At 46.0% G+C, this 24,909-nt stretch overlaps 1 protein-coding gene across 1 annotated transcript in view; it reads left to right on the forward strand.

Moving 5' to 3' along the window:
* The first annotated feature begins 1,778 nt into the window (after positions 1–1,778).
* The window catches only part of FRMD4B (FERM domain containing 4B), a 326,444-nt gene continuing 303,313 nt past the window's right edge, over positions 1,779–24,909 (forward strand). The window contains exon 1 of the mRNA XM_063941063.1: positions 1,779–1,955. Coding sequence (XP_063797133.1) covers positions 1,794–1,955 — 162 coding nt within the window. The 5' untranslated portion in view covers positions 1,779–1,793. The remainder of the gene's footprint in view (positions 1,956–24,909) is intronic.

Consider the following 24,909-nt stretch of genomic DNA (forward strand, 5'->3'; position numbering starts at 1 on the left):
GGGGTGTGTTCAAACTGAAATCTAAATTGCAGTGTAAAAATAAAGCAGCCAGTATTTACCCTGCACAGAAACAATATAACCCACCCAAATCTAACTCTCTCTGCACATGTTACATTTCCCCCACCTGCAGTGCACATGGTTTTTCCCGTTAGAGAAAGATTTAGCTTTTGCGATCCATGTGGAATTAGGCCCTAAATGTACCATATGTACTAAACACTTTCATTCCAGCCATCTGTGCAGTCTGTGAACAATCTGTGGGGGGTGTATCTGTCACCTCTTTGTCTGCTCCCTATCATATTTTTAGACATTTTCAACAGGGCTCCAAGAAAAATGTTGGGCCCCAGAATGTCCACATCATTTTTTGGGGAGAGGGTGTGCAGCTAGGCCCTTTCGCTCAGTACGAACCCATGATGCACACTTCTCAAAAGCGATGACACATGAACCAAGGTGCACGGTGGCTTTGCAGGGGGCATGGTTATGCCTTCCATGCACTCCAGAGACCCTGCCGAAGGCCTGTGCCCGGGTAATCTGCACTCACCCCAACAGTTGGGGTAATATAATACGATTTGGCTGGGGACATACATTCTTGCTAAGATTCCTATTATGCATGATTTATTATTTTGTCTATTAATATTGATTTATTTAGCACCTACATACTACGTTGTGCTTTATAATTGGAAAGACAGTAATAAGGCAAGACTGGGTAATAACAGGCAGAGAGAGTGGTAAGAGGGCCCTGCTCGCAAGCTTACAATCTATGGGACGTGATGCTACGTAACGGCAGCACAGTTTTGGCTTTCCCCTTCTATCTACAGTATCTGCAGCAGCGGCAGACACAGATAACAAGTTACTTGACTTCTTCCAAGAAATTTAGGAAACCGTCATCCTTAGAGACACCTTAAAATATCACTAAGAGAGTTCCTCAGTTTTTCCAGCTTCCCGCTAGCTGTCTCTCAAGCTCTTAACACAGATACAAAGACGGTGAACTGTCGCGGTCCTCCGGGGCCCACGCAAAGCCTCACTTTCACCATAACGACACAGGCTCCTTTCAAGTATTCTCCCCAGTGGGCCATTATGCAAGTGTTTACAGCTTGTGTGCTTCATCTCCGTCTCTGCGCGTGATCTCTTCATTAATGCCATTACGTGACTTTTATCCTTAGACCAGATTGCTTTTCCTTTAATCAAGCGGTAATCTTTGCTTTTTTTCCGCCTCTAGCCCAGATAATGCAGTTGTAGGTTGATGTCTGTCTGTGGCCCCGTTTACCACCAGTTGGTGCAGATTCTCCCGGTTCACGTCCCTTCGACTAGATTGTATATTCGAGTGCACAACAGCCTGAAGAACACAAAGCCCAACCAGCAAGCCAAATGCCAGTCACCTAACTGCGCTGTCCACAGAGCCAGGTATAGTAGTCGTTAAGACATTGGCTATATCATCGATGCAAGACAAGATCTTTGGCCGAATTACAGTTTCTGCAAGACTTAATTTTCAGTCGTACAGCTTGGTTTTGATTTTTAAACTAGAGTTCCTGTTTTAATTCACCCACTTGGATATAGGCTGCGAGGGACAGACCTGGATGCTGTGGGTAATAAGGGCTGAGCCTTTGCAGTCGTTGGCCTGACTTCCAGCAGCAGTTGTTGGAGCCTGCCCAGGAAGCTGACTGAAAGACAAGTTTGTTTAATTGACCCTGGATTTTGTGATCCGCTCTACCCTTTTTTTTTTTCCACTGTGCACAGTGTAAAGCTGCTGTCTCGTCGGCTGCTGTGCACCAGAGGGGAGAAGGTCTGCCTGAGCCATGGCTTCGGTCTTCATGTGCGGAGTAGAGGACCTGCTGTGCAATGGGAGTCGCTTTGTGTGGAACCTCTCTGTGTCCACGCTGACGAGGTGGTACACGCACAGAGCCAGGACATGCCAACAGATGCTGAGGTCATGGTGCGGGCTGAGGGAGGTGTATCAGGTAACCAGCTCTTCATAGTGTCATTACAGCTCCCAATCTCTGTGCGGTGGGCACAGTTTGGGTAACCTGGTCTCGTGCTTCTGGGCAGTACAGTTGGTAGTTTCATGTTAGGTGCACTCTGCAGCTTGGAATCTAGGGCAGATGTATTAAGCCTGGAAGGTGATAACGCACCAGCCAATCAGCCCCTAACTGTCAAGTTACAGGTTGGGTTTGAAAAATGAGTGTAGTGGCTGACTGGCTGGTGCGTTATCACCTTCCACTTTATCACTTCTCCAGGCTTAATACATCTGCCCCCTAGACTTTTATGTTGTTTTATGTAGCGGATGCTGAGAGTGCAGAACAAAAGAAGTAGCACTGTGCAGTTACAGATATATGGAAATGATACTGTGCATTAATATGCAAAATAGGAATAGAAATTAGGCAACTTCCTTTTAGTTTTTTTGTTTGTTTTATTTTGATGACACTAGTGAGGCATCTTTGAATTTTTCTTTTCATTACCTAATTTGGAAGGTGATAACGCACCAGCCAATCAGCCACTAACTGTCAAGTTACAGGTTGGGTTTGAAAAATGTCAGTTTAGCGAACTGACTGGCTGGTGCGTTATCACCTTCCACTTTATCACTTCTCCAGGCTAAATACATCTGCTCCTAGACTTTTATGTTGTTTTATGTAGCGGATGCTGAGCGCGCAGAACAAAAGAAGTGGCACTGTGCAGTTACAGATATATACTGTAATATGTAAAATTGCCTAAGAAAATCTACAAAGCCTTTAAAATAAATCACCATCTGTTAAATTTTAGCTAATCTGCCTATGGTAAGCCTCATAATGGGGGAGATGTATCAAACCTTGGAGAGAGATAAAGTACTAACCAATCAGCTCGTGTCAATTTACAGGCTGTGTTTTAAAAATGACAAGAGCTGATTGGTTGGTACTTTATCTTTCTCCATTTTAGCCTTCTCCAAGGCTTGATACATTTTCTCCCAGTATCACAGTCATATGGTTTTAGTATTAATGGGTAATTCTGTTAAATTCTTCCATTGAAGAACTGTTGTGATGGATGTTTCTCATGTCTTGAGGGACGAAGCATCAGCTATTGGTTATTTGGCAGGGAAAGGGTGTTCTCTAAGCAGTTGGCTTGAGCAGGGATTCCCGCGGTATCAGCAGCTGTGCGTTCACTAAGCAAGTACCTGCTGACGGTTTGGGCTGTCAGTCTGAAGGCCCATACACACTTGCCGATAAAATGAGCGACGTCGCTCATTTCCCCCCTCCCTGAGCGACGTTGCTCATTTTATCGGCAAGTGTGTATGACACCAGCGACGACCGATGCGCGGCCCCGCAACGATCGTCGCTGACGGCAGTGCATGCGTGCAGGATCTGGACTGTCGTCCAGGACCTGCATGCAGAGCTGGCGGAGGCGTGACGTCACTGAGCGATATGAGCGGTCATATCGCTCAGTGTGTACAGTCTTCTGTCGACCAGCCGACCCGGGAGGGGAAACATAGAGCGACATCGTCTAATGTGTACTGACCTTAAGGGTATGGACAGAAGACTTGTGGGAGGTGGTCAGAGGAGAGGCCGGATGCTCTGTGCACAGAATGGAACTATAGGGAGTGTTAAGGGCAGCTTGCGGGTTGCCTTTGTCGACTAATTGAATAGCCTTGGGCAGGGTTGGACTGGTGCACAGGGGCAATCCCCAGGGCTAAAGAAAAAAGAGAATCTATGGGGCATTGCCAGGAGAAAGATGAGAGACATGAGACCGAACAATGCAGAAGAGCTGAAGGCCGCTATTGAAGCATCCTGGTCTTCCATAACACGTGGCTGATAGAATCCATGCCACGCCGCATTGAGGCAGTAATTCATGCGAAAGGGGCCCAAACCAAGTACTGAGTACATACTGTATGCATGATTATACTTTTCAGAGGGCCGACATTTCTGTATTTAAAATTCTTTTTTTAATTGATTTTACATAATATTCTAATTTTCTGAGATTTTGGATTTGGGTGTTTCTTAAGAAGTAAGCCACAATTATCAAAATGATAACAAATAAAGGCTTGAAATATCTTACTTTGCATGAAATGAGTCTATATAATATATTAGTTTCACCTTTTAAGTTGAATTACTGAAACAAATGAAGTTGAATTACTGAAACAAATGAACTATTGCACGATATTCTAATTTTCTGAGTTTCACCTGTATATACAGGTTGAGTATCCCTTATCCAAAATGCTTGGGACCAGAAGTGTTTTGGATGTCGGATTTTTCCGTATTTTGGAATAATTGCATACCATAATGAGATATAATGGTGATGGGACCCAAGTCTAAGCACAGAATGCATTTATGTTTCATATACACCTTATACACGCAGCCTGAAGGTAATTTAATACAATATTTTTAATAACTTTGTGTACATTGAGCCATCAAAAAACAAAGGTTTCAATATCTCACTCTCACTCAAAAAATTCCGTATTTTGGAATATTCCAGATTTTGGAATATTTGAATATGGGACACTCAACCTGTAGTAGGGAGCAAGATACACCAGCAGCACAGAGTATATCAGGAGACAAGTGATGTGCTAGTGAGCACAATGCTGTATGATGATATGACATGATGTGAGGAGGGGAATGGAGGCAGCAGGAAGCCACATATTGAGAGTTACATACAGTGTCGGACTGAGGCATGAAGGGCCCACCGGGGGAATGCAGTGGTAGGAGGCCCATACTTATAGGTGTGGCCAGCCTACAAAGTGGGTGTGGCCAGCCTTCACTGAGGCTTGAAATACACAATTGTCTTCCGTAGTGTAATGCAACATATCTACCATGTATAATACAAGTGCATGGTCTGGAACCTCCTTAGAGGAGGGGGTGGGCCCTCAGGCAGTGTGGCCATCCGATGGTTTCCCCTGTACCCCTGTGGGCATAGGTGTGCGCAGGGGGGTGCCTGGTGCGCACAGGCACCCCCTAATGTCAGGCACCCCGATCTCACATGCCTGATGCAGCGATCGCTGAGCAGGCTGATTACTGGCCCCTCTGCGCTGCACCCTGTCAGGAATGCATTACTGACCAGATGCCTGGGTTAATCAAGGGTGCCACTGCCATCGGCTTTCAAACTCCCAGCTCCACCTCCATGTACAAAAACAGTGTGATGTGACGTGATTTCGTCATGCTGCTTGCACGCCCACCCATCACACCTGCCACATACCCACCTCTCTCCTTCAGTGCTATGCCAACGCCAGCCACTGATGAGGAGCAGCATGCAGCCAGTGTTCCTCTTAGGAAGACAAATTCAATACTGGCAGGCGGTCAGCAGCAGCATTGACACGTCACTCGTTTTTCTAGCAGCAGCAGTACTAGTCTGCGACTGTCAGTGAGTAACTGACTTGTAAGTAAGCTGCTGCAGCTTGCAGGGGAAAGAGAGGGGGAGCCAGACCAGGCTGAGGAGGAGCAGTGTAATTGCAGCGAGTGCCATCAGGGGTGTTTGTTTGGTGCACACCACAACATCTGACAATGTATCTGCTTTATTAAGATTGGTACAAGGGTGGATATTTTATATTGCGTTGACCGTCAATAGATGGTGCTAGACACGCCCAAAAGGCGGTGCTAGACACACCCCTCCAACGGTGCACCCCCTAACACAATGTTCTGCGCATGCCTATGCCTGTGGGCCAGTCCGACCCTGGTAACATAGTGGAAGGAGCAGGGTCCCCCAGCAGCACAGAACAGCAATAAAAGACTTCTGTCACATTGGTACAGAAAGATTGTGCTGTTAAATGCATCTCTACAGAAAGCAAAGTACATACACCCATCTAGCTTAGTAATTCTATTATAACGATTTCCATGCAGAAGTTCTATTGCTGACAAGCGACGTTTTGGTCCTCGTCAACTTTTAGGAAATATGAGTAACCTCTCCCATGCACCGCTACACCGGCCAGGAAGACCACACTTTATATTGTGACAGTGGGGAGTGGGCACATTTTTAATCACTCTATTTTAAATAGTCCACTAAAAGGGTTAAGCAGCGAGACAGCATATTGATGGCCGGAATTAATATAAATTACTTTAATTACCTACGTCTCTTCAATTCTCATTCAAGCTAATCATATGAGACAATTTGTCAAGTGATTGTCTGTGAATTCCCATCGTGCACTGTGTTTATTAGATCATTTGCAGCCTCCTGTTGGAATAGAATGTGCGCGCAGTGGAGACGCCTGTATTTCACTGCTCACCGGTGGCCTGCTATTAAAGTCAGCTAGTAAATAATTTTGTAGAAAACAATGTATTGGGGCAGTAGACAGCTGTAGGAATGTGTTGCAAAATGTGCTGCAGTGACACAAAAGCCAAATCCATCATAGCAGATTATATTATAAAATACACATTGAGTGAGAAGACAGTGATAATATTCTCAGCTGATTGTTGAGCAGTAATTAGAGGCAAATTTAACAAGTGTGTGTTTATTTTTATTTCATTCATTATGATTTACTAACATAGGACTGCTACAGCTCTTAGACAAGCTCAGGCTGAGACTGAAACATCGAACAATATGCAACACTGTCAACCAATCAGGGTCGGACTGGCCCACAGGGGTACCAGGGAAACCACCGCAGGTCGCCACCGAGCCCGAAGCGTGGCGAGCGCTTGCTGCACTCGCCCCTCCCCGTCGGGATCCCGGCGTCAGTATGCTGCCGGGATCCCGGCGTCGGTAAGCTGACCGGCGGTCAGGAGACCGCCGGTCAGCCATACTACACCCACGAGGAGAGAGCACTTATCCCCCAGGACTTATAGTCATTCATAACTGTATGTCCTTCTGAAGTAGGGCGTGATATTGGGAGTTACTTGACCAATGATAAATAAACAAATCTCTGGCTTTGAACATGTAAGATAACCAGATTTACTGGCCCCTGATAATTAAATATCCAACTCATTGCAAGTAGCATTGCTCTGGTGCACGGACAGGCGAACCAAAGATCAGCTATCCACTGTGATCCCTATCACCGCTACTTCTTTAGCAGTGAATAATAGCACTGTGAGTCAGCAATGCACACAAAGGACCCAGCCGCCAGAAACGGGCGAGGAATTGGATACCTCTTCACAACCCTGAACTTCCTTCCCAAAGGAAGGAGCAGGGGCCCTCATTCCGAGTTGATCGCTCGGTATTTTTCATCGCATCGCAGTGAAAATCCGCTTAGTACGCATGCGCAATGTTCGCACTGCGACTGCGCCAAGTTATTTTGCTAAGAAGATAGTATTTTTACTCACGGCTTTTTCATCGCTCCGGCGATCGTAGTGTGATTGACAGGAAATGGGTGTTACTGGGCGGAAACACGGCGTTTTAGGGGCGTGTGGTTGAAAACGCTACCGTTTCCGGAAAAAACGCAGGAGTGGCCGGAGAAACGGGGGAGTGTCTGAGCGAACGCTGGGTGTGTTTGTGACGTCAAACCAGGAACGACAAGCACTGAACTGATCGCACAGGCAGAGTAAGTGTGAAGCTACTCTAAAACTAAAAGTAGTTTGTGATCGCAATATTGCGAATACTTCGGTCGCAATTTTAAGAAGCTAAGATACACTCCCAGTAGGCGTAGGCTTAGCGTGTGTAACTCTGCTAAAATCGCCTTGCGAGCGATCAACTCGGAATGAGGGCCAGGGTTCCAGGAACAGACGCCAAGTGAAGATGGCGAAAATGTTGTATTTGGGACCAGCGGCCCAGATCTGGAGTGAAAGCTAAGCAGTCACACACTTGCAGAAGAAAAGAACACTGACTATTTGTGTCATCTGGAGTGTAAAAAAGTGGTCAGCATGCCAAGCCCATCCATATTTGGCACCATGGTAGGAATCCTGAGGGCAGCTAAAGAACAGATTGCTGACTGTACCAAGAGCAATCAGGGCAGCCAGATGATTAAATGCAGTAGCTGCTGGAAATGGTAAATGAGCAGGAAACATATGCCAAGTCAGCAATAGCAGCAGCAGCAGAGCTGAACAGGGCCTGGGCTTGGAACACATTGAGGTGTGTGGACCAATGACAATTGAGATCCTAGAATGGAAGAAGTATTATCTTACGTTTATCGAGGATCATTCAAGATACTGTACACAACGCTGGTCAATACTCATCTTATTGGCTACTTTGTGGTGCGGATTCCGAATATAACACCAGTTTTGCTAGATTGGCTTTAATTTTTTTAGATGCTTGGTGCCCCATTGTAAAACATGTCAGCTGACTGCTGGTTGGGTGGCCGATCACTAATATACGGAGGGAGAATTTTCTAGAATGATCACCTAAAATACACGTATTTCACTTTCTAGAATGTCCCAGTAGATTCCCATATGCACCACGGAATGGCTAAGTTCCCTATTAATTGAGGAGATCCATTATCTCAAGAACTATAGTCAATTCAGAATTCAGCAACCCCAAAATACCCTAAATTCACTCAAATATCCATGGCAACTAAACAGTTTTTCTTCCTGATGGGATGTGTAATAGTCTATGTGACAGTAAAGTAGGTATCTCTTGCTCAAGTACAGTAAGCTATATGCAGATAAAGACATATCACGAGGGGATCAGTATGATATTCCGGCTGTTGGGATCCCGGCGGTCAGCAAACCAATGCTGGAATCCTGACGCTCGCCACACTTCGGGCCCGGTGGCAAACACGAATCTATTCCCCCTCCAGTGGTGGGGTGTACTTTCACCTGGTGTCGGGATTCCGGCGTTGGTATCCTGATCGCAGGGATCCCAACAGCCGGCAAATTGACTGCCTCCCATCACAAGTGGTTAGACACAAGCCATCTGAAAGAATAGCTGAATTGTTTTCCAGACCACAGTGCCATATAGCCCCATACGGCATAGTGTAGCTGACAGAGCCATACATATGCTGTTTTAGCAATCTCAATCCTTCTTGTCATGTATCTCCCATTAGACTCCATGTCACCCTACTGGATATAGGCTGCAAACCAGTGCTTATTCTGGTCATATGGCACCAAGGCACGGGTCTCGGGTGTCAAAAGTTATTGTACCAATCTCCCAAAACACAATGGAAAACACTCAGCATGAACTGTACACCAAAAAAGATGCTGAGCTATAACCAATTGGAATATTTGGAAGCAAGGCCTATGTACATGTTCCAAAAGAAAAGCTAATCAATTAAGGAGCTTGTGCATATTAAGGTATACCAAGACAGTCAAGATGACATTTAGCAGTACAGTGGGATTACCAACGTGGGCATAGTATTTTTCATGGATTGTGTCACAGGTGGCATGGCCACACCAGTATCACCCAATTCCCCCATATGACTTGACAGCACTGCCAATAAAGACTAGGGCCCTCATTCCGAGTTGTTCGCTCGCAAGCTGCTTTTAGCAGCTTTGCACACGCTAAGCCGCCGCCTACTGGGAGTGAATCTTAGCTTATCAAAATTGCGAACGAAAGATTAGCAAAATTGCGAATAGACACTTCTTAGCAGTTTCTGAGTAGCTCCACACTTACTCGGCATCTGCGATCAGTTCAGTGCTTGTCGTTCCTGGTTTGACGTCACAAACACACCCAGCGTTCGCCCAGACACTCCTCCGTTTCTCCGGCCACTCCAGCGTTTTTCCCAGAAACTGTAGCGTTTTTTCGCACACTCCCATAAAACTGCCAGTTTCCGCCCAGAAACACCCACTTTCTGTCAATCACATTACGATCACCAGAACGAAGAAAAAAACCTCGTAATGCTGTGAGTAAAATACCTAACTGCATAGCACATTTACTTGGCGCAGTCGCACTGCGGACATTGCGCATGCGCATTAGCGACTAATCGCTCCGTTGCAAGAAAAAAATAACGAGCGAACAACTCAGAATGAGGGCCCATGAAAGGAGGGGTGATCTGCTAAAACATCTATCACTTAAAGAAAACTGTTGCCCCTGCTTCTATATGAAATTAACTTCATGTATCCAACTTATAGACAAAATATCCTCTGCTTTTATCAAATCAGCTGGTGAAATAATAAGCATTACATGGAAGAATGGCGTGCCACTACCCTTATATTTTCCTTCTTACAAAGCAAATCGCAAACTGTCTAATCCATCTGAAATATCGCAGCTCATTTCCTCCTCTCATAACTTTCTAATAGTTTACAGAGGGTTCTATTCAAACAACACCAAGCGGTGTTCCCAGCCACTTAGTCATCAAGATTTGCTGCAGACAGGAGTAGCCCAAGTGTATTGTTTTAACACTGTATTAGGTACTACGAGGTTCTGCCAATTCAATTATCGTGTTTAATACATAACATTCTATGACCGGAAGCCTTGAGCAATTCTATCTGGGCTATTTTTCCTGCAGACAACAAAGTAGATCTTCCGTTGCTATTTAAAGTGGATATTAGAGAATGCAATATTATGCTAAATTAACTTTTTCATTTTAACTAGGTGTCTTAGAAAATGTACTTGGGTTCCTATAGTGGTTCAGCTAGTAATATTTAAAACAGATGTGACATTTCCATATAAAATAGCATTGGTGCGTGCTTGTCTTGCACATTTGAAATATTTAACATTAATTCTATATACCTTTGGTAAAGCGTAATTGCACTGTACAGTTAAGAACACAGAATTCACAATATTTGCCCCTCCCTCTCTGTCTTGTGCGTCCTGTTACTTTTCCCCAAGGCAGTGTGCATATTGCCTGTCCAGTGGGGCTGTCCTGTGGTTTGACATTAACAGTCCACATAGTCTCAGGTATTTAGCGTAATCCCACATGTTGGAGGAGAGCATTCTACCCTGTCTCCTCATCTGTCCAGCACTAGGACCCCGGACTGCCAGAAGTGCAACCTCCGACCCTGACCAAGATTGCGTGGTTCGCCAGTACCAGTTACTTTTTGGTATTAGGCCCCATCACAGAATCGCATCATATTTGCCTGTCCCATCCTTTCCACATAGACCCATGAATAACACCATTGGGGGACCGGGCTCCAATCATGGTCTACCAACTGTAGACATGACTACAAAGCTTTCTCTGATTGTCAGCCAAAAGCCTCCCGCACCACTAAATTGTTCTGCAGGTCAATTAGATGCCACGACAAGGCCTGAACTTATATCGGAGCACGCATTGTGGCGGCATCTTGACTTCAGTCTGCACTTCGGGGAAAATCCTGCAATTTCAACAATGAGATACACACAGCACTGACAATTCAGAAGTCTGGCCCTCATTTCGAGTTGTTCGCTCGGTAAATTTCTTCGCATCGCAGCGATTTTCCGCTTAGTGCGCATGCGCAATGTTCGCACTGCGACTGCGCCAAGTAAATTTGCTATGAAGTTAGGTATTTTACTCACGGCTTTTTCTTCGTTCAGGCGATCGTAGTGTGATTGACAGGAAGTGGGTGTTTCTGGGCGGAAACAGGCCGTTTTATGGGTGTGTGCGGAAAAACGCTACCGTTTCTGGGAAAAACGCGGGAGTGGCTGGAGAAACGGAGGAGTGTCTGGGCGAACGCTGGGTGTGTTTATGACGTCAAACCAGGAACGACAAGCACTGAACTGATCGCAGATGCCGAGTAAGTCTGGAGCTACTCAGAAACTGCTAAGAGGTGTCTATTCGCAATTTTGAGAATCTTTCGTTCGCAATTTTAAGAAGCTAAGATTCAATCCCAGTAGGCGGCGGCTTAGCGTGTGCAAAGCTGCTAAAAGCAGCGTGCGAGCGAACAACTCGGAATGAGGGCCTCTGTTCACTAAAATTAAGAAGACTTTTGTTTCTAAACCACGGATGTCAATTCCTTGAGATTGCATGGCAACGGAAGGAGATGGAGCCCGCTCCGCTCCTACTTCCACTCTGTAGTATTTATAGGAATGTGTTTATTTTTCTCATGTTTTCTGTCATGATTTGCAATTTGCCACTTTTTCTTTGATTGGTGTGGTGTAATTGTAAGGTAAGTCCCTTTTTATATCTCGGTTACACTTACCACATGCTGTGATTCTGGCGCACGGTAATCGTTAGCATCTGTTCAGGGTTTAAAAATATAACTCAGCGAGCGAGAAGATATCTAAATTTGTTAGCTTACAAGTCAAAGTTTTACAGCCTGAGTTTGAAAAATAACAGGAGCCAATTGGTTGGAAGTTTGTCTCACGCCACTTTATTTCTCTCGAAGCTTTGATAAATCTCTCCCTAAAGCTGACCAGTTTTCATGCCACACATATCTAGTGTCGTTATTTATATTTATATATTGTCTTTAAATAATGTTTAGATCTATCGGTTACTCATTATGCATCTGGAGCAGAAGTTGTCATCAGCCGCTAAGGTATTTATATTTTCGTATGCCTGAGCACTTCTGTTTCCTCACTGCCACCTGCCATATTTATGTGAAAGTCTGTTTTACATTTTAGCTCACTGACTTGGATCATTAAAAACTGCCATATTAACATACTATTTATTAATGCAGACATTTTTATTATGGCAGCAAGTGCACATCAGCTAGCCCCCATTATCTGCGTATGTCCCTTTAACAAACCTCCCAAGTGACCATCAGTTAGAAAGACGGTCCTCTCTTAAGAATGTTTTTTTGTGGGGCTGATCTGATGTATAAATAAAGTTGGATGAATTCCCTAACTGAGCCCCATAGGTGTCTATGATGTCTCCTATGTTTATACCATTATTTATGGTGTCTATTATGATTTTTGTGATGGTTTGCATTGGACCGTATGTTCCTGTGTTCTTGAATGCCGAAATAAAGGTGTGTGCTGCTTTATTTATTTATTTATTTATTTATTTATTTATTAATAGTTTCGGATATAGCGTAGCAAATTCCGTTGCACTTTACAATTGGAAATAACAATGATATAACAAACTGGGTGATAACAAACAGTCATAGAGGTAGGAAGGCCCTGCTCGCAAGCTTACAATTATGAAATATCTAATGGGCCCGACACACTGTCAGATTTCACTGAACGATATGAACGTTCTCGTTCATTAATGAACGAGAACTCATTCATATCGTTCAGTGTGTAGGCACCAACGATGAACGATGCGTGGCCCCGTGCTCGTTCATCGGGGGTAATTCCAAGTTGATCGCAGCAGGAAATTTTTTAGCAGTTGGCCAAAACCATGTGCACTGCAGGGGAGGCAGATATAACATGTGCAGAGAGAGTTAGATTTGGGTGTGGGGAGTTCAATCTGCAATCTAACTTGCAGTGTAAAAATAAAGGAGCCAGTATTTACCCTGCACAGAAACAAAATAACCTACCCAAATCTAACTCTCTCTGCACATGTTATATCTGCCCCCTCTGCAGTGCACATGGTTTTGCCCAACTGCTAAAAAATTTCCTGCTGCGATCAACTTGGAATTACCCCCATCGTTGGAGTCCCGTTGTTTATGCATGCAGACCAATATGGACAATCTTGTCCATATTAGCATGCACTGCTATGGAGCCGGGTGACAGGGAGTGAAGAAAGGTCACTTCTCCCCGCCGCCGGGTCGCCCGCCAGCCGTATCGGCCGTTGGGCACCTTGGTGGCACATCGCTATATGTGTAGGGCCCTTAAGATTTCTCATTTTTCCATTAGAAACACCTACTCTCCAACTGTTCCTTTTTGGTCGGTACATTACCGTTTTTTTTATGGTGTGTACCGGCCAATAAGGACTTTGTACCGATTTTTTACTCACTAAATCTCCATGGAAAGTATAGGAAAGGGTGCATGGCCACACTCCCTTTTCCCATGGCCACGTCCCTTTTCCTCATTTTTACCGGTTTTCAAGTGTATAATGTTGGAGGGTATGGAAACATTGCAAGGTATTCTTCGAACCAGCTTCCACCGCTCTCAGGATCCATCTTGTTACCTATAGCTGAGCGCCTGTTCCCCTGTCATCAGCTCATATTTGTTGCAGAAACACTGCAGCTCAAACCACACAGTCCCATGCAATAAACCTCTACAGGCATGGGCCTAGCTATAGTGGTTGCAGAGGATGCCACTGCTAAGGGGCCCCAAAGGCTTAGGCGGGGGTCCCTGGCCCAGGTTATACGTTACTGTAGTATAGTTGCATACCAGTTTCCTGAATTTACCAGATAAACAATTAGGTCCGACCCGTTGCTTAAACTGAATGGGGTGACATTCCTTTTTTAATTAGAGGTGTGTTGTGGATGTTATAATGGTAAGGGAGCACTATAATGTGGCATAATCTGAACTTGGCACTGTAAAATGGCATAATCTGGCCTGCCCATTGTAATGTGGCACAATATGAAGTGGAGGCTCTATAGCATGGCATAATATGAACTGGGGCACTGTAATGTGGCATAATATGAACTGGGGGCACTGTAATGTGGCATAATATAAACTGGGGGCACTGTAATGTGGAATAATATGAACTGGGGCACTGTAATATGGCATAATATGAACTGATGGGCACTGTAATGTGGCATAATATAAACTGGGGGCACTGTAATGTGGAATAATATGAACTGGGGGCACTGTAATGTGGCATAATATGAACTGGGACACTGTAATGTGGCATACTATGAACTGGGTGGCACTGTAATGTGGCATACTATGAACGGTGGCACTGTAATGTGACATACTATGAACTGGGGCACTGTAAAGTGGCATAATATGAACTGGGGCATGGTAATATGGCATAATATGAACTGGGACATTGTAATGTGGCATACTATGAACTTGGGGGGCACTGTGATGTGGAATAATATGAACTGGGGGCACTGTAATGTGGCATACTATGAACTTGGGGCACTGTAATGTGGCATAATATGAACTGGGACACTGTAATGTGGAATAATATGAACTGGGGGCACTGTAATGTGGAATACTATGAACTGGGGGGCACTGTAATGTAGCATAATATGAAATGGGGCATTGAAATGTGGCATAATATGAACTGGGGCATTATAATGTGGCATGATATGAACTGGGGCATTATAATGTGGCATAATATGAACTGGGGCATTATAATGTGGCATAATATGAACTATGGCACTGTAATGTGGAATAATATAAACTGGGGGGCACTATAATGTGGCATACTATGAAATGGGGGCACTGTAATGTGGAATAATATGAACTGGGGGCACTGTAATGTGCCATAATATGAACTGAGGACATCATGTGATATAATGTGAACTGGGGCACTACTATGGTTCATAAAATAAACCAGAGCACTATTATAGGGCATGATATTAAAGCACTATTTTGGTTCAGAACATGAACTAGGAAGTTATTATGGGGATGCAGTTAAAACACTGGCAGTCAGGAGATGGACAGCGGAATCCCAAGGGCCAGGCATATCCCGGAGGTAAGTACAGAGGTTGGAGGTAGGATAAGGCACTAGGGAAGAGTTAGGGATAGGCTGTAGGGGTGAGGGAGGTTAAGGTTAGGCTGCGGGTGTAGGGTTAAGCTGTTGGAGTTGTGGGTTAAGGGTAGGATTAGGGGTAGGAAGAAAATACTTACTGGGATGTGTCGGGATCCCTCTGTCGGTCTCCTGACTATCGGGATCCCTTCGTACCCAACCTGTCATGGGGCATAAAAAGAACAACTAGAGAGAGCTCTATAGAAGGCAAGTATTGGGACAGGGGGCAGAGCCTCACCTGTCATACTACACGCACCTTATGATGCCTGTATTGGGTTCATATATGCGTAAATCTGGTTCTGATCCAAGCCAGTGCCTGCCCAGCTATTGACCTCACTGCACCTCACTGCAGCACACCATTGCCTGTATCTGAAGCAATAACCTGGCTCAGCAGCACATAATCACCTGACTCTACAGCACACATCACCTGACTGCAGCACATCATCACCTGACTCTGCAGCACAATATCACCTGACTCTACAGCACACATCACCTGACTCTGTAGCACAACATCTTCTGGCTCAGCAGCACATAATCACGTGACTCTGCAGCACAATATCACTTGACTCTGCAGCACACATCACCTGACTCTGCAGCACATCAACACCTGGCTCTGCAGCAAATCATCACCTGACTCTGCTGCACACATCACCTGACTCTGTAGCACAACATCTTCTGGCTCAGCAGCACATAATCACGTGACTCTGCAGCACAATATCACTTGACTCTGCAGCACACATCACCTGACTCTGCAGCACATCAACACCTGGCTCTGCAGCAAATCATCACCTGACTCTGCTGCACACATCACCTGACTCTGCACCACAATATCACATGACTGCAGCACGCCCCACCATCACCTGGCTCTGCAGCATCAACATTAACTGACTCTACACCACAATATCACGTGACTCTGCAGCACAATGTCACCTGACTCTGCAGCACACCATCTCCTTTCTCTGCAGCAGACCATCTCTAGGCTCTGCAGCACACCATAATCTGACTTTGCAGCACACTATAACAGAGCTCTGCAGTACATCATCACCTGGGGGTGCAGCACAGCATCACCTGACTCTGCAGCACACCATCACCTGGCTCTGCAGCATCATCATTGGCTAAATCCAAAGCAAACTATCACCTGACAGCAGCACATTATCACCTGGCTCTGCAGCACATCATCACCTGACTCTGCAGCACAATATCACCTGGCTCTGCAGCACATTATTGCCTACCTCTGCAGGATCAGTATCCCCTGACTCTCTCCTACAATTACACATACCTACACATAAATATGACATGGCATGAATGAATGTAGGCTTACCATACTATTCCTTAACACTGGGACACTCATGAATTACACACGTTCTATGGCTTGCTGGCCGCCCGCATTTCCTAGCAAACACCCCCACTAACAGAGCCGGTCCTAGGCATAGGCAAACTAGACAAATGCCTAGGGGCACAAGCAGCTTATGCTAATTAAAATTATATGCGGCATGCCTATATTCTGTGTGTACTGCCCTGTATCTGCATATGCAATGCTACGTTACCATGTATTCCTGGAAATCACTGTAACATAGCATTTTGTATGCAGATACAGCCACAGTCGCACACAGCAGAAACTGCTTGTGCATCCTAGTCACACATCAATGCAAAAAATACACATTTTCTGCAAAAAAGGTGCCCGACATTAGCAGAGCTGGCTGGGAGCTGCCAGCTGACTCATGCCAGGCATTTCCTGCGGCATGGCGTATTGAGGCCAGATGTATGAGGACACATCTGTATCCAAGCAGAGGCAGAGGTCACAGTGTTAGCGGCCATGTGAGTGCTGTGTACAGGTTGGTTGGTTGTGCAACAGTGTTTGGCATATGTGTGTGTGGCATTTTGTGTATAAGGTGCTCTACTGTGTGGCGTAACATATAGAAAGGGCACTACTGTGTGGTTTAATGTGAATAAAGAGCATTATGGTGTGGTGTAATGTGAATATGGAGCAAGTCAGTGTGATGTTATGTGAATAAGGAGCACTACTGTGAGGAGTAATGTATATAAGGTAAAGTGGTACTACTGTGTGATGTAATGTGAATAAGGGACACTATCGCATGATATGATGTGAATAAAGTTGCAATACTGTGTGGCGTAATTTGAATTGGGGGTATTATTGTGTGGCCATGCCCCTTCCCAGCAAGAACACGCCCCTTTTTGGGCTGTGTGCCAAATGTGCACACTGTTCCTATTTAAAATATAGGGGGTAGGAGCACCAAAATGAGGACTGCTATGGGTGAGGGGTGATGGTGCTGGGAAAGGGGTACAGGGTCAGAGGCGGAACTAGCGGCGGTGCTAGGGGACACCAGACAAAATCTTGCCTAGGGCTTCATATTGGTTAGGGCCGGCTCTGCCCACTAAGGTGTACAGAGTGGGTTAGTCGGGAGGTCCGAAGAAGCGATTTGCGTCATCCTGGCCCGCCCCCTACCTTGCAAAACCAGTAATCTCGGAGCCACGATGACGTGAACATGCGGCCATGCCCCCAGTCCTGCCCCTATACACTGGCCTTTATGCTAGCCACGCCCCCTCATGCTGCACCACTCTCCCCATTGCTCCGACCTGGCTGTCCCCTCCCGGAGGGGGCAGCCAGAATGTCGGTAAGTATGAACTGTACTCACTGTCATCCGGAGAGGGGGGCGGGCATCATAAGTGGGTTTTTTTTTTTAAGTGATTGACTTATTATAATAGTAAACCATTATCAGATGATGTAGACCGATCACACTTGCAAACTTTTGCACTGCACAAAATTTGCCTATATACTGCCCATTGTTCCATTATCTCACCTAAAGCTATATAAAAATTTACAATATAACAGCTGTAAATGTACTATGCAATTGCCCAAACATACAGAACAGAAGCATACTGTACATTACATTATTGTCAGCTGCATTACTCAGACTCCACTGGAACTTTTTGATTATGTTGTCTACAGTACTTCTGCCTCCACTTTTTTCCAACGTGATCCGCCGCCTCAAACTTGTCTGCGCCTTAGGCTTCTCTCCCCCCATCATTAATTAAACATCATCTTTCCTCCACAACACCGATACTTTATTCTATACAAGTTCCATGAATTACGTGGGGCTTATATTGAGCTTGCTTCTTGCGGAAGTATTTGTGCCTCTGCATCTCTGCTACAGTACATGAATGGGGAAAGGGCTATTGTTTGTTTCTGCTGGGGTGGCATTCCCTGTATTCGATATATATTCTGGATAAAATCAGCAGTAACTACCAATTGGGGTTATTCAGAAGTAGTTGGAGGTGCGCTGTGCATCGCAAAGTACTGATTTTCCGTACTTTGCGCATTTGCAGGACCCGTTATGCACATCTAATGCCGTTTGGGGGCGGGAGGGCCCCCCCTCTGTTTAGGTGTGGGGGGAGGGAGGTCAGGGATCTCTGTGGTTGCGCAGTGATTTCCTGGCCTCTGCGTCCCCATGGGTGCCGCAAGACACCTAATGGTGAGTGAGTGATCCCATTCTGCGTCCCAGGACGCAGGTTGCATCATTACTGCAGCAGGAGGTGTCTATTTGCATTACCATACAGCGCTGTCGCAGCTGCGGCAGTGATAGCAAATCCAACCACATCTGAATTAAGCCCTGTGTCGTTTCCCCTTGGCAGAATGCTGTAATACTCCGTTGTGTGTGTTGTGTATAATTGTAAGTCTGCAGGAGGCTAGTTAATTCTTTTTGTTAATCTTGTAACAGACTTAGCAGCGTTTTTGTCACACTGGGAGCTCATTTACCAGGCCTAGAAGACACTTTTTGATCTGGATGCTTTATGGAAATTTCAGTCTGCTAAAATTCAGCTCATTGCCCGGAAAACAATACCTGCCTAATGAGACAGGCAAGATGGAAAGACAGACACACTTCGTAATGGCGTGTTTGCAGCGATCATGTGTAATTATATACCCGAAGACTCGCAGCATATTTTATTCACTGTCCTTAGTCATCATTTGTTTTTGTTTTTTAAGTTAAATTTAAGTTGCTGACTAGATGAACTGCTTGATATGAGTTCGGAACCTCGCAGATTTTTTTTATTTTTTTAATACACAGTAAATACAGGTTGAGTATTCCATATCCAAATATTCCGAAATACGGAATATTCCGAAATACGGACTTTTTGAGTGAGAGTGAGATAGTGAAACCTTTGTTTTTTGATGGCTCAATGTACACAAAGTTATTAAAAATATTGTATTAAATTACCTTCAGGCTGTGTGTATAAGGGGGGTCATTCCGAGTTGATCGCTCGCAAGCTGATTTTAGCAGATTTACTCACGCTACGCCGCCGCCTACTGGAAGTGAATCTTAGCTTCTTAAAATTGCGAATGACGTATTCGGAATATTGCGATTACACACCTCGTAGCAGTTTCTGAGTAGCTTCAGACTTACTCGGCATCTGCGATCAGTTCAGTGCTTGTCGTTCCTGGTTTGACGTCACAAACACACCCAGCGTTCACCCAGACACTCCCCCGTTTCTCCGGCCACTCCTGCGTTTTTTCTGGAAACGGTAGCGTTTTTCCGCACACACCCATAAAACGGCCAGTTTCCGCCCAGTAACACCCATTTCCTGTCAATCACATTACGATCACCAGAACGATGAAAAAGCCGTGAGTAAAAATCCTAACTGCATAGCAAATTTACTTGGCGCAGTCACACTGCGGACATTGCGCATGCGCACTAAGCGGAAAATCGCTGCGATGCGAAGAAATTTACAGAGCGAACGACTCGGAATGACCCCCAAGGTGTATATGAAACATAAATGCATTCTGTGCTTAGATTTAGGTCCCATCACCATGATATCTCATTATGGTATGCAATTATTCCAAAATACAGAAAAATACGATATTCAAAATACCTCTGGTCCCAAGCATTTTGGATAAGGGAGACTCAACCTGTATGTATATCTGGCTTCCATCCGCTTCTGTATATCTGTGATGATCTGCGGTTGCCATTCCTCATCAGAATGACTGCAAGCAACGTTCAGGTCCAGGCAGCACATTAGACGAGTATCAGATTGGACTCTGGGCCTAATTCTGAGTTGATCGCAGCAGCAAATATGTTAGCAGTTGGGCAAAACCATGGCCCTCATTCCGAGTCGTTCGCTCGGTAAATTTATTCGCATTGCAGCGATTTTCCGCTTACTGCGCATGCGCAATGCCCGCACTGCGACTGCGCCAAGTAATATTGCTATGAAGTTAGTATTTTTACTCACGGCTTTTTCATCGCTCAGGCGATCGTAGTGTGATTGACAGGAAATGGGTGTTACTGGGCGGAAACAGGCCGTTTTATGGGCGTGTGGGAAAAAACGCTACCGTTTCCGGAAAAAACGCAGGAGTGGCTGGAGAAACGGGGGAGTGTCTGGGCGAACGCTGGGTGTGTTTGTGACGTCAAACCAGGAACGACAAGCACTGAACTGATCGCAGATGCCGAGTAAGTCTGAAGCTACTCTGAAACTGCTAAGAAGTTTGTAATCGCAATATTGCGAATAAATCGTTCGCAATTTTAAGAAGCTAAGATTCACTCCCAGTAGGCGGCGGCTTAGCGTGTGTAACTCTGCTAAAATCGCCTTGCGAGCGATCAACTCGGAATGAGGGCCCATGTGCACTGCAGGGAGGACAAATATAACATGTGCAGAGAGAGTTAGATTTGGGTGGGGTGTATTCAAACTGAAATCTAAATTGCAGTGTAAAAATAAAGCAGCCAGTATTTACCCTGCACAGAAACAATATAACCCATCCAAATCTAACTCTCTGTGCAAATGTTATATCTGCCCCCCCCCCCTGCAGTACACATGGTTTTGCCCAATTGCTGCTGCGATCAACTCAGAATTACCCCCTGTGACTGCAGATTCCACAATGATACCAGTGATCAGGTTCATTGAAGCAGCAGCCACGATGCACTGAATGCAGCTAAACACAGGCCTCTCAATTAGGTCTGTGGGTTGGGTACGAGGGATACGATCCTTAGGTCGACTTCACTTAGGTCGGCACTCAATAGGTCGACCTAATGAGCGTTGACCTAAATAGGGTCGACCCAACAAACCCATTCAGGATAGGAAATGTACGACAATCATAATTTCAACATTCATAATGTCGGCATGACGACATGATGACGACATGACCATAATGTCGCTGTTGACCGTGTTGACGTTAATCGTGTAGACAGTGATGGAATGTCAACATGTTAGAATGTCAACATATAATGCTTGGTGGCTCAGCAAGAATGGGGGAGGACCTCCTCTAGGGATCAGACTGTGGAGATGAATTATACATTATACACATCATACCTCCCAACTGTCCCGATTTTCACGGGACAGTCCCGTTTTTTGGGGGGGGACTGTCCCACCCGTGGGTCGCAGTGTCCCGGGGTGGGGATGGGGGGGCGCAGTTGGGAGGCTCCTGTCACTCACTGCTCTGCCTAGCATGCCAGCAGCTCACAGAGGCCAATGACATCACTGAGATTATAGCCTATCACTACTTTATTCTCAGATGTTATTAGCTCCTATTGAATTGATAGGCTGGTTACACATTAATACTGGCTCATCCTGTTATGGGGGGAATTCAGTTAGCCATGATAACCCGATTTCAGGGTGTCAGGCAGGGGACACGGACATTGACATTGTCTGGTTCCTCTCACCATTTGGCCCCAGAGTGGTGGCATGCCCTGGATCATATAAAACAGTAATTCCCTGAGGTGGATTAAGACCCCATTGAACCTGAGGGATGGTATTTGGTTTTATTCCCCGTCTTTGATCAGCCCTGCCACAGTGCATTTCCTATAGCATTTTCCGTCAAATTTACATCATACCAGTGCCGGGGGCCGGTTCTAGACCTTGTGGCGCCCAGGGCGAAAATTTCCTTCGGCGTCTCTCCCCCCCTTCCCCCCAGGTAAGTCAGTTAGTGCGCGCCAAATAAATGGGGGCGTGGCTTCGTAGGGAAGGGCGTGGTCACAGTTATGCCCCCTGTAGTTATGTCCCGAGTAGCTGTGCCCTCAGTAGATTTGCCCCCTGTAGTTGTGCCCCCTGTAGCTGTGCCCCCTGTAGCTGTGCCCCCAGAAGATTTCCCCCCCCCCTGTAGTTGTGACCCCAGTAGCTGTGCCCCCTGTAGCTGTGCCCCCTGTAGATTTGCCCCCTGTTGTTGTGCCCTCAGTATATTTGCCCCCAGTAAATGTGCCCCCTGTAGCTGTGCCCTCAGTATATTTGCCCCCAGTAGTTGTGCCCCCTGTAGCTGTGCACCTTGTAGTTGTGCCCCCCTGTAGTTATGGCCCCTAGAAACCACTTACAAACACACAAAACACAAACAAAAAAAAACAATACTTACCAGCCCCGCTGCTGCTCTGTCCTCTAGCCGCCGGCTCCTCTGTATGGGAGAGACGTCATGACATCCCTCCCATAGCAGCCAGAGCCGGATTAAGGGGGGTGCCAAGGGGGTCAGTACCCCGGGCCCCCCTGGCATAAGGGGCCCCCCAGCCGAAGCTGCTCTGCACTGCACCGCTCTGGTGCTGCTGTCCCCTCTGCCCTGTATCTGCCGCTGACCCGTGGGGAGGGAGCCACATGAAACAGCCGCGAGCGGGACATCATACACCCGCTGGCAGCACAGCGCGGAATCCTCCCTCCCCAGCAGCTGGGGGGGGGGGGGGGGGGGTAGGTGAGAGGAGAGTGAGAGAGGAGAGAATAGGGAGGTGGCCCAAATCGCTGTCCGGTCATACGGCAGGCATTCGGAGCCCCGCCCCCTTGTAGCTGTATACCGCGATTCGGGGGTCGAAGCAGAGGGAGCTAATATGAGATAATTAATAGAATCACGATATATTGACTCCGCCCCCTTCCCGCCGACCCGCGAATCGCTGTTTTTTTTTTTTTGACGTGGGGGCGTGGCCTAATGGTGAACTGTGTCCCTGGCTCCCAGCAATATCTCCTGGCTGTGGCATCCATTCCTCACCCCTTTCCTCAGGCTTCAGTGTAAGTGTGTGCACAGTTTGTGCTCTATCTGTGTATACTGTATGTATGTATGTATATATGTTCTATTAGTGTATATGTATGTGTATATTTTCTATGTGTGTGTATGTGTTTTATGTGTATGTTATGTATTTGTGTGTCTGTGGGTGTATGAGATCTATGTAATGTGTATGTGTGTGTATATATATATATATATATATATATATATATACAAATGGATTGGCCGGCACTCCCTCTCCTTAATCAGCAGCCGTGGTGCTCTTTACACTGCCTTCACATAACCTCCAATAGTATGGCACTCAGCGGACTTCTTAATCACATATCACAACGCCAGCTAGTTCAGCAACGTTTCAGGTTTTATTTACCCTTTTGTCGTATATGTGCTGTTTGACAAAGGGTAAATAAAACCCAAAATGTTGCTGAACTAGCTGGCGTTGTGATATGTGATTAAGAAGTTCGTTGAGTGCCATACTTTTGAAGTATATATATATATATATATATATATATATATATATATATATATACAGTGGTCTAAGTGGGGCAGTATGCGGTGGTCTGGTATACCGCCACTTCTTCCACTGACCCAGAAATGAGGAAATTAAAGTGCAGCAGGAGGCGAGGGAAGTGGCCATCCTGCTGCATATGTTGCTCCCCATCCGTGCGCAGCGGCCGGCGGCTGTGTAGTGCGCTGTACTAGCTCACAGCCGCTCACTTCCGCCAACCACCCACCGCATGCCGCTCACCGCCGCCAGCCACCCGCCGCTCACCCGCAACAAATGAGGCAATGTTCCCCCGCTGTCACCTCTCTCCCTGTCGTTACCGTCCCTGTCCCTACTGTCACTCTCTCTCTCCCAGCTGTCACTGTCGTCACTCTCTCTCTCTCCCTGCTGTCACTGTTGTCACTCTCTCCCCCTGTCATCACTCTCTCTCTCCCTGCTGTCACTGTCGTCACTCTCTCTCCCTGTCGTTACTCTCTCTCCCTATCATCACTCTCTCTCCCTGTCGTCACTCTCTCCCTATCATCACTCTCTCTCCCTATCATCACTCTCTCTACCTGTCGTCACTCTCTCTCTCCCTGTCGTCACTCTCTCTCTCTCCCTGTCGTCACTCTCTCTCCCTGTCGTCACTCTGGCTGTCCCTGCTGTCACAATTTCAGCTCATTCAGTGTGCTACAAGGTGACTGTCGGCTCTTTCAGTGTGCTACAATGTGAATTTTGGCTCATTCAGTGTGCTACAGTGTGAATTTCGGCTCTTCAGTGTGCTACAATGTGATTGTCGGCTCATTCAGTGTGCTACAATGTGAATTTCGGCTCTTCAGTGTGCTACAATGTGAATTTCGGCTCTTCAGTGTGCTACAATGTGAATTTCGGCTAATTCAGTGTGCTACAATGTGACTGTCTGCTCATTCAGTGTGCTACAATGTGAATTTTGGCTCATTCAGTGTGCTACAATGTGAATTTTGGCTCTTCAGTGTGCTACAACGTGAATGTCGGCTCATTCAGTGTGCTACAATGTGAATTTCGGCTCATTCAGTGTGCTATAATGTGAATTTCGGCTCATTCAGTGTGCTATAATGTGAATTTTGGCTCATTCAGTGCGCTACAATGTGAATTTTGGCTCATTCAGTGTGCTACAATATGAATTTCAGCTCATTCAGT

Source organism: Pseudophryne corroboree, chromosome 9 (assembly GCF_028390025.1).
Source record: "Pseudophryne corroboree isolate aPseCor3 chromosome 9, aPseCor3.hap2, whole genome shotgun sequence".
Classification (NCBI taxonomy): Eukaryota; Metazoa; Chordata; class Amphibia; order Anura; family Myobatrachidae; genus Pseudophryne; species Pseudophryne corroboree.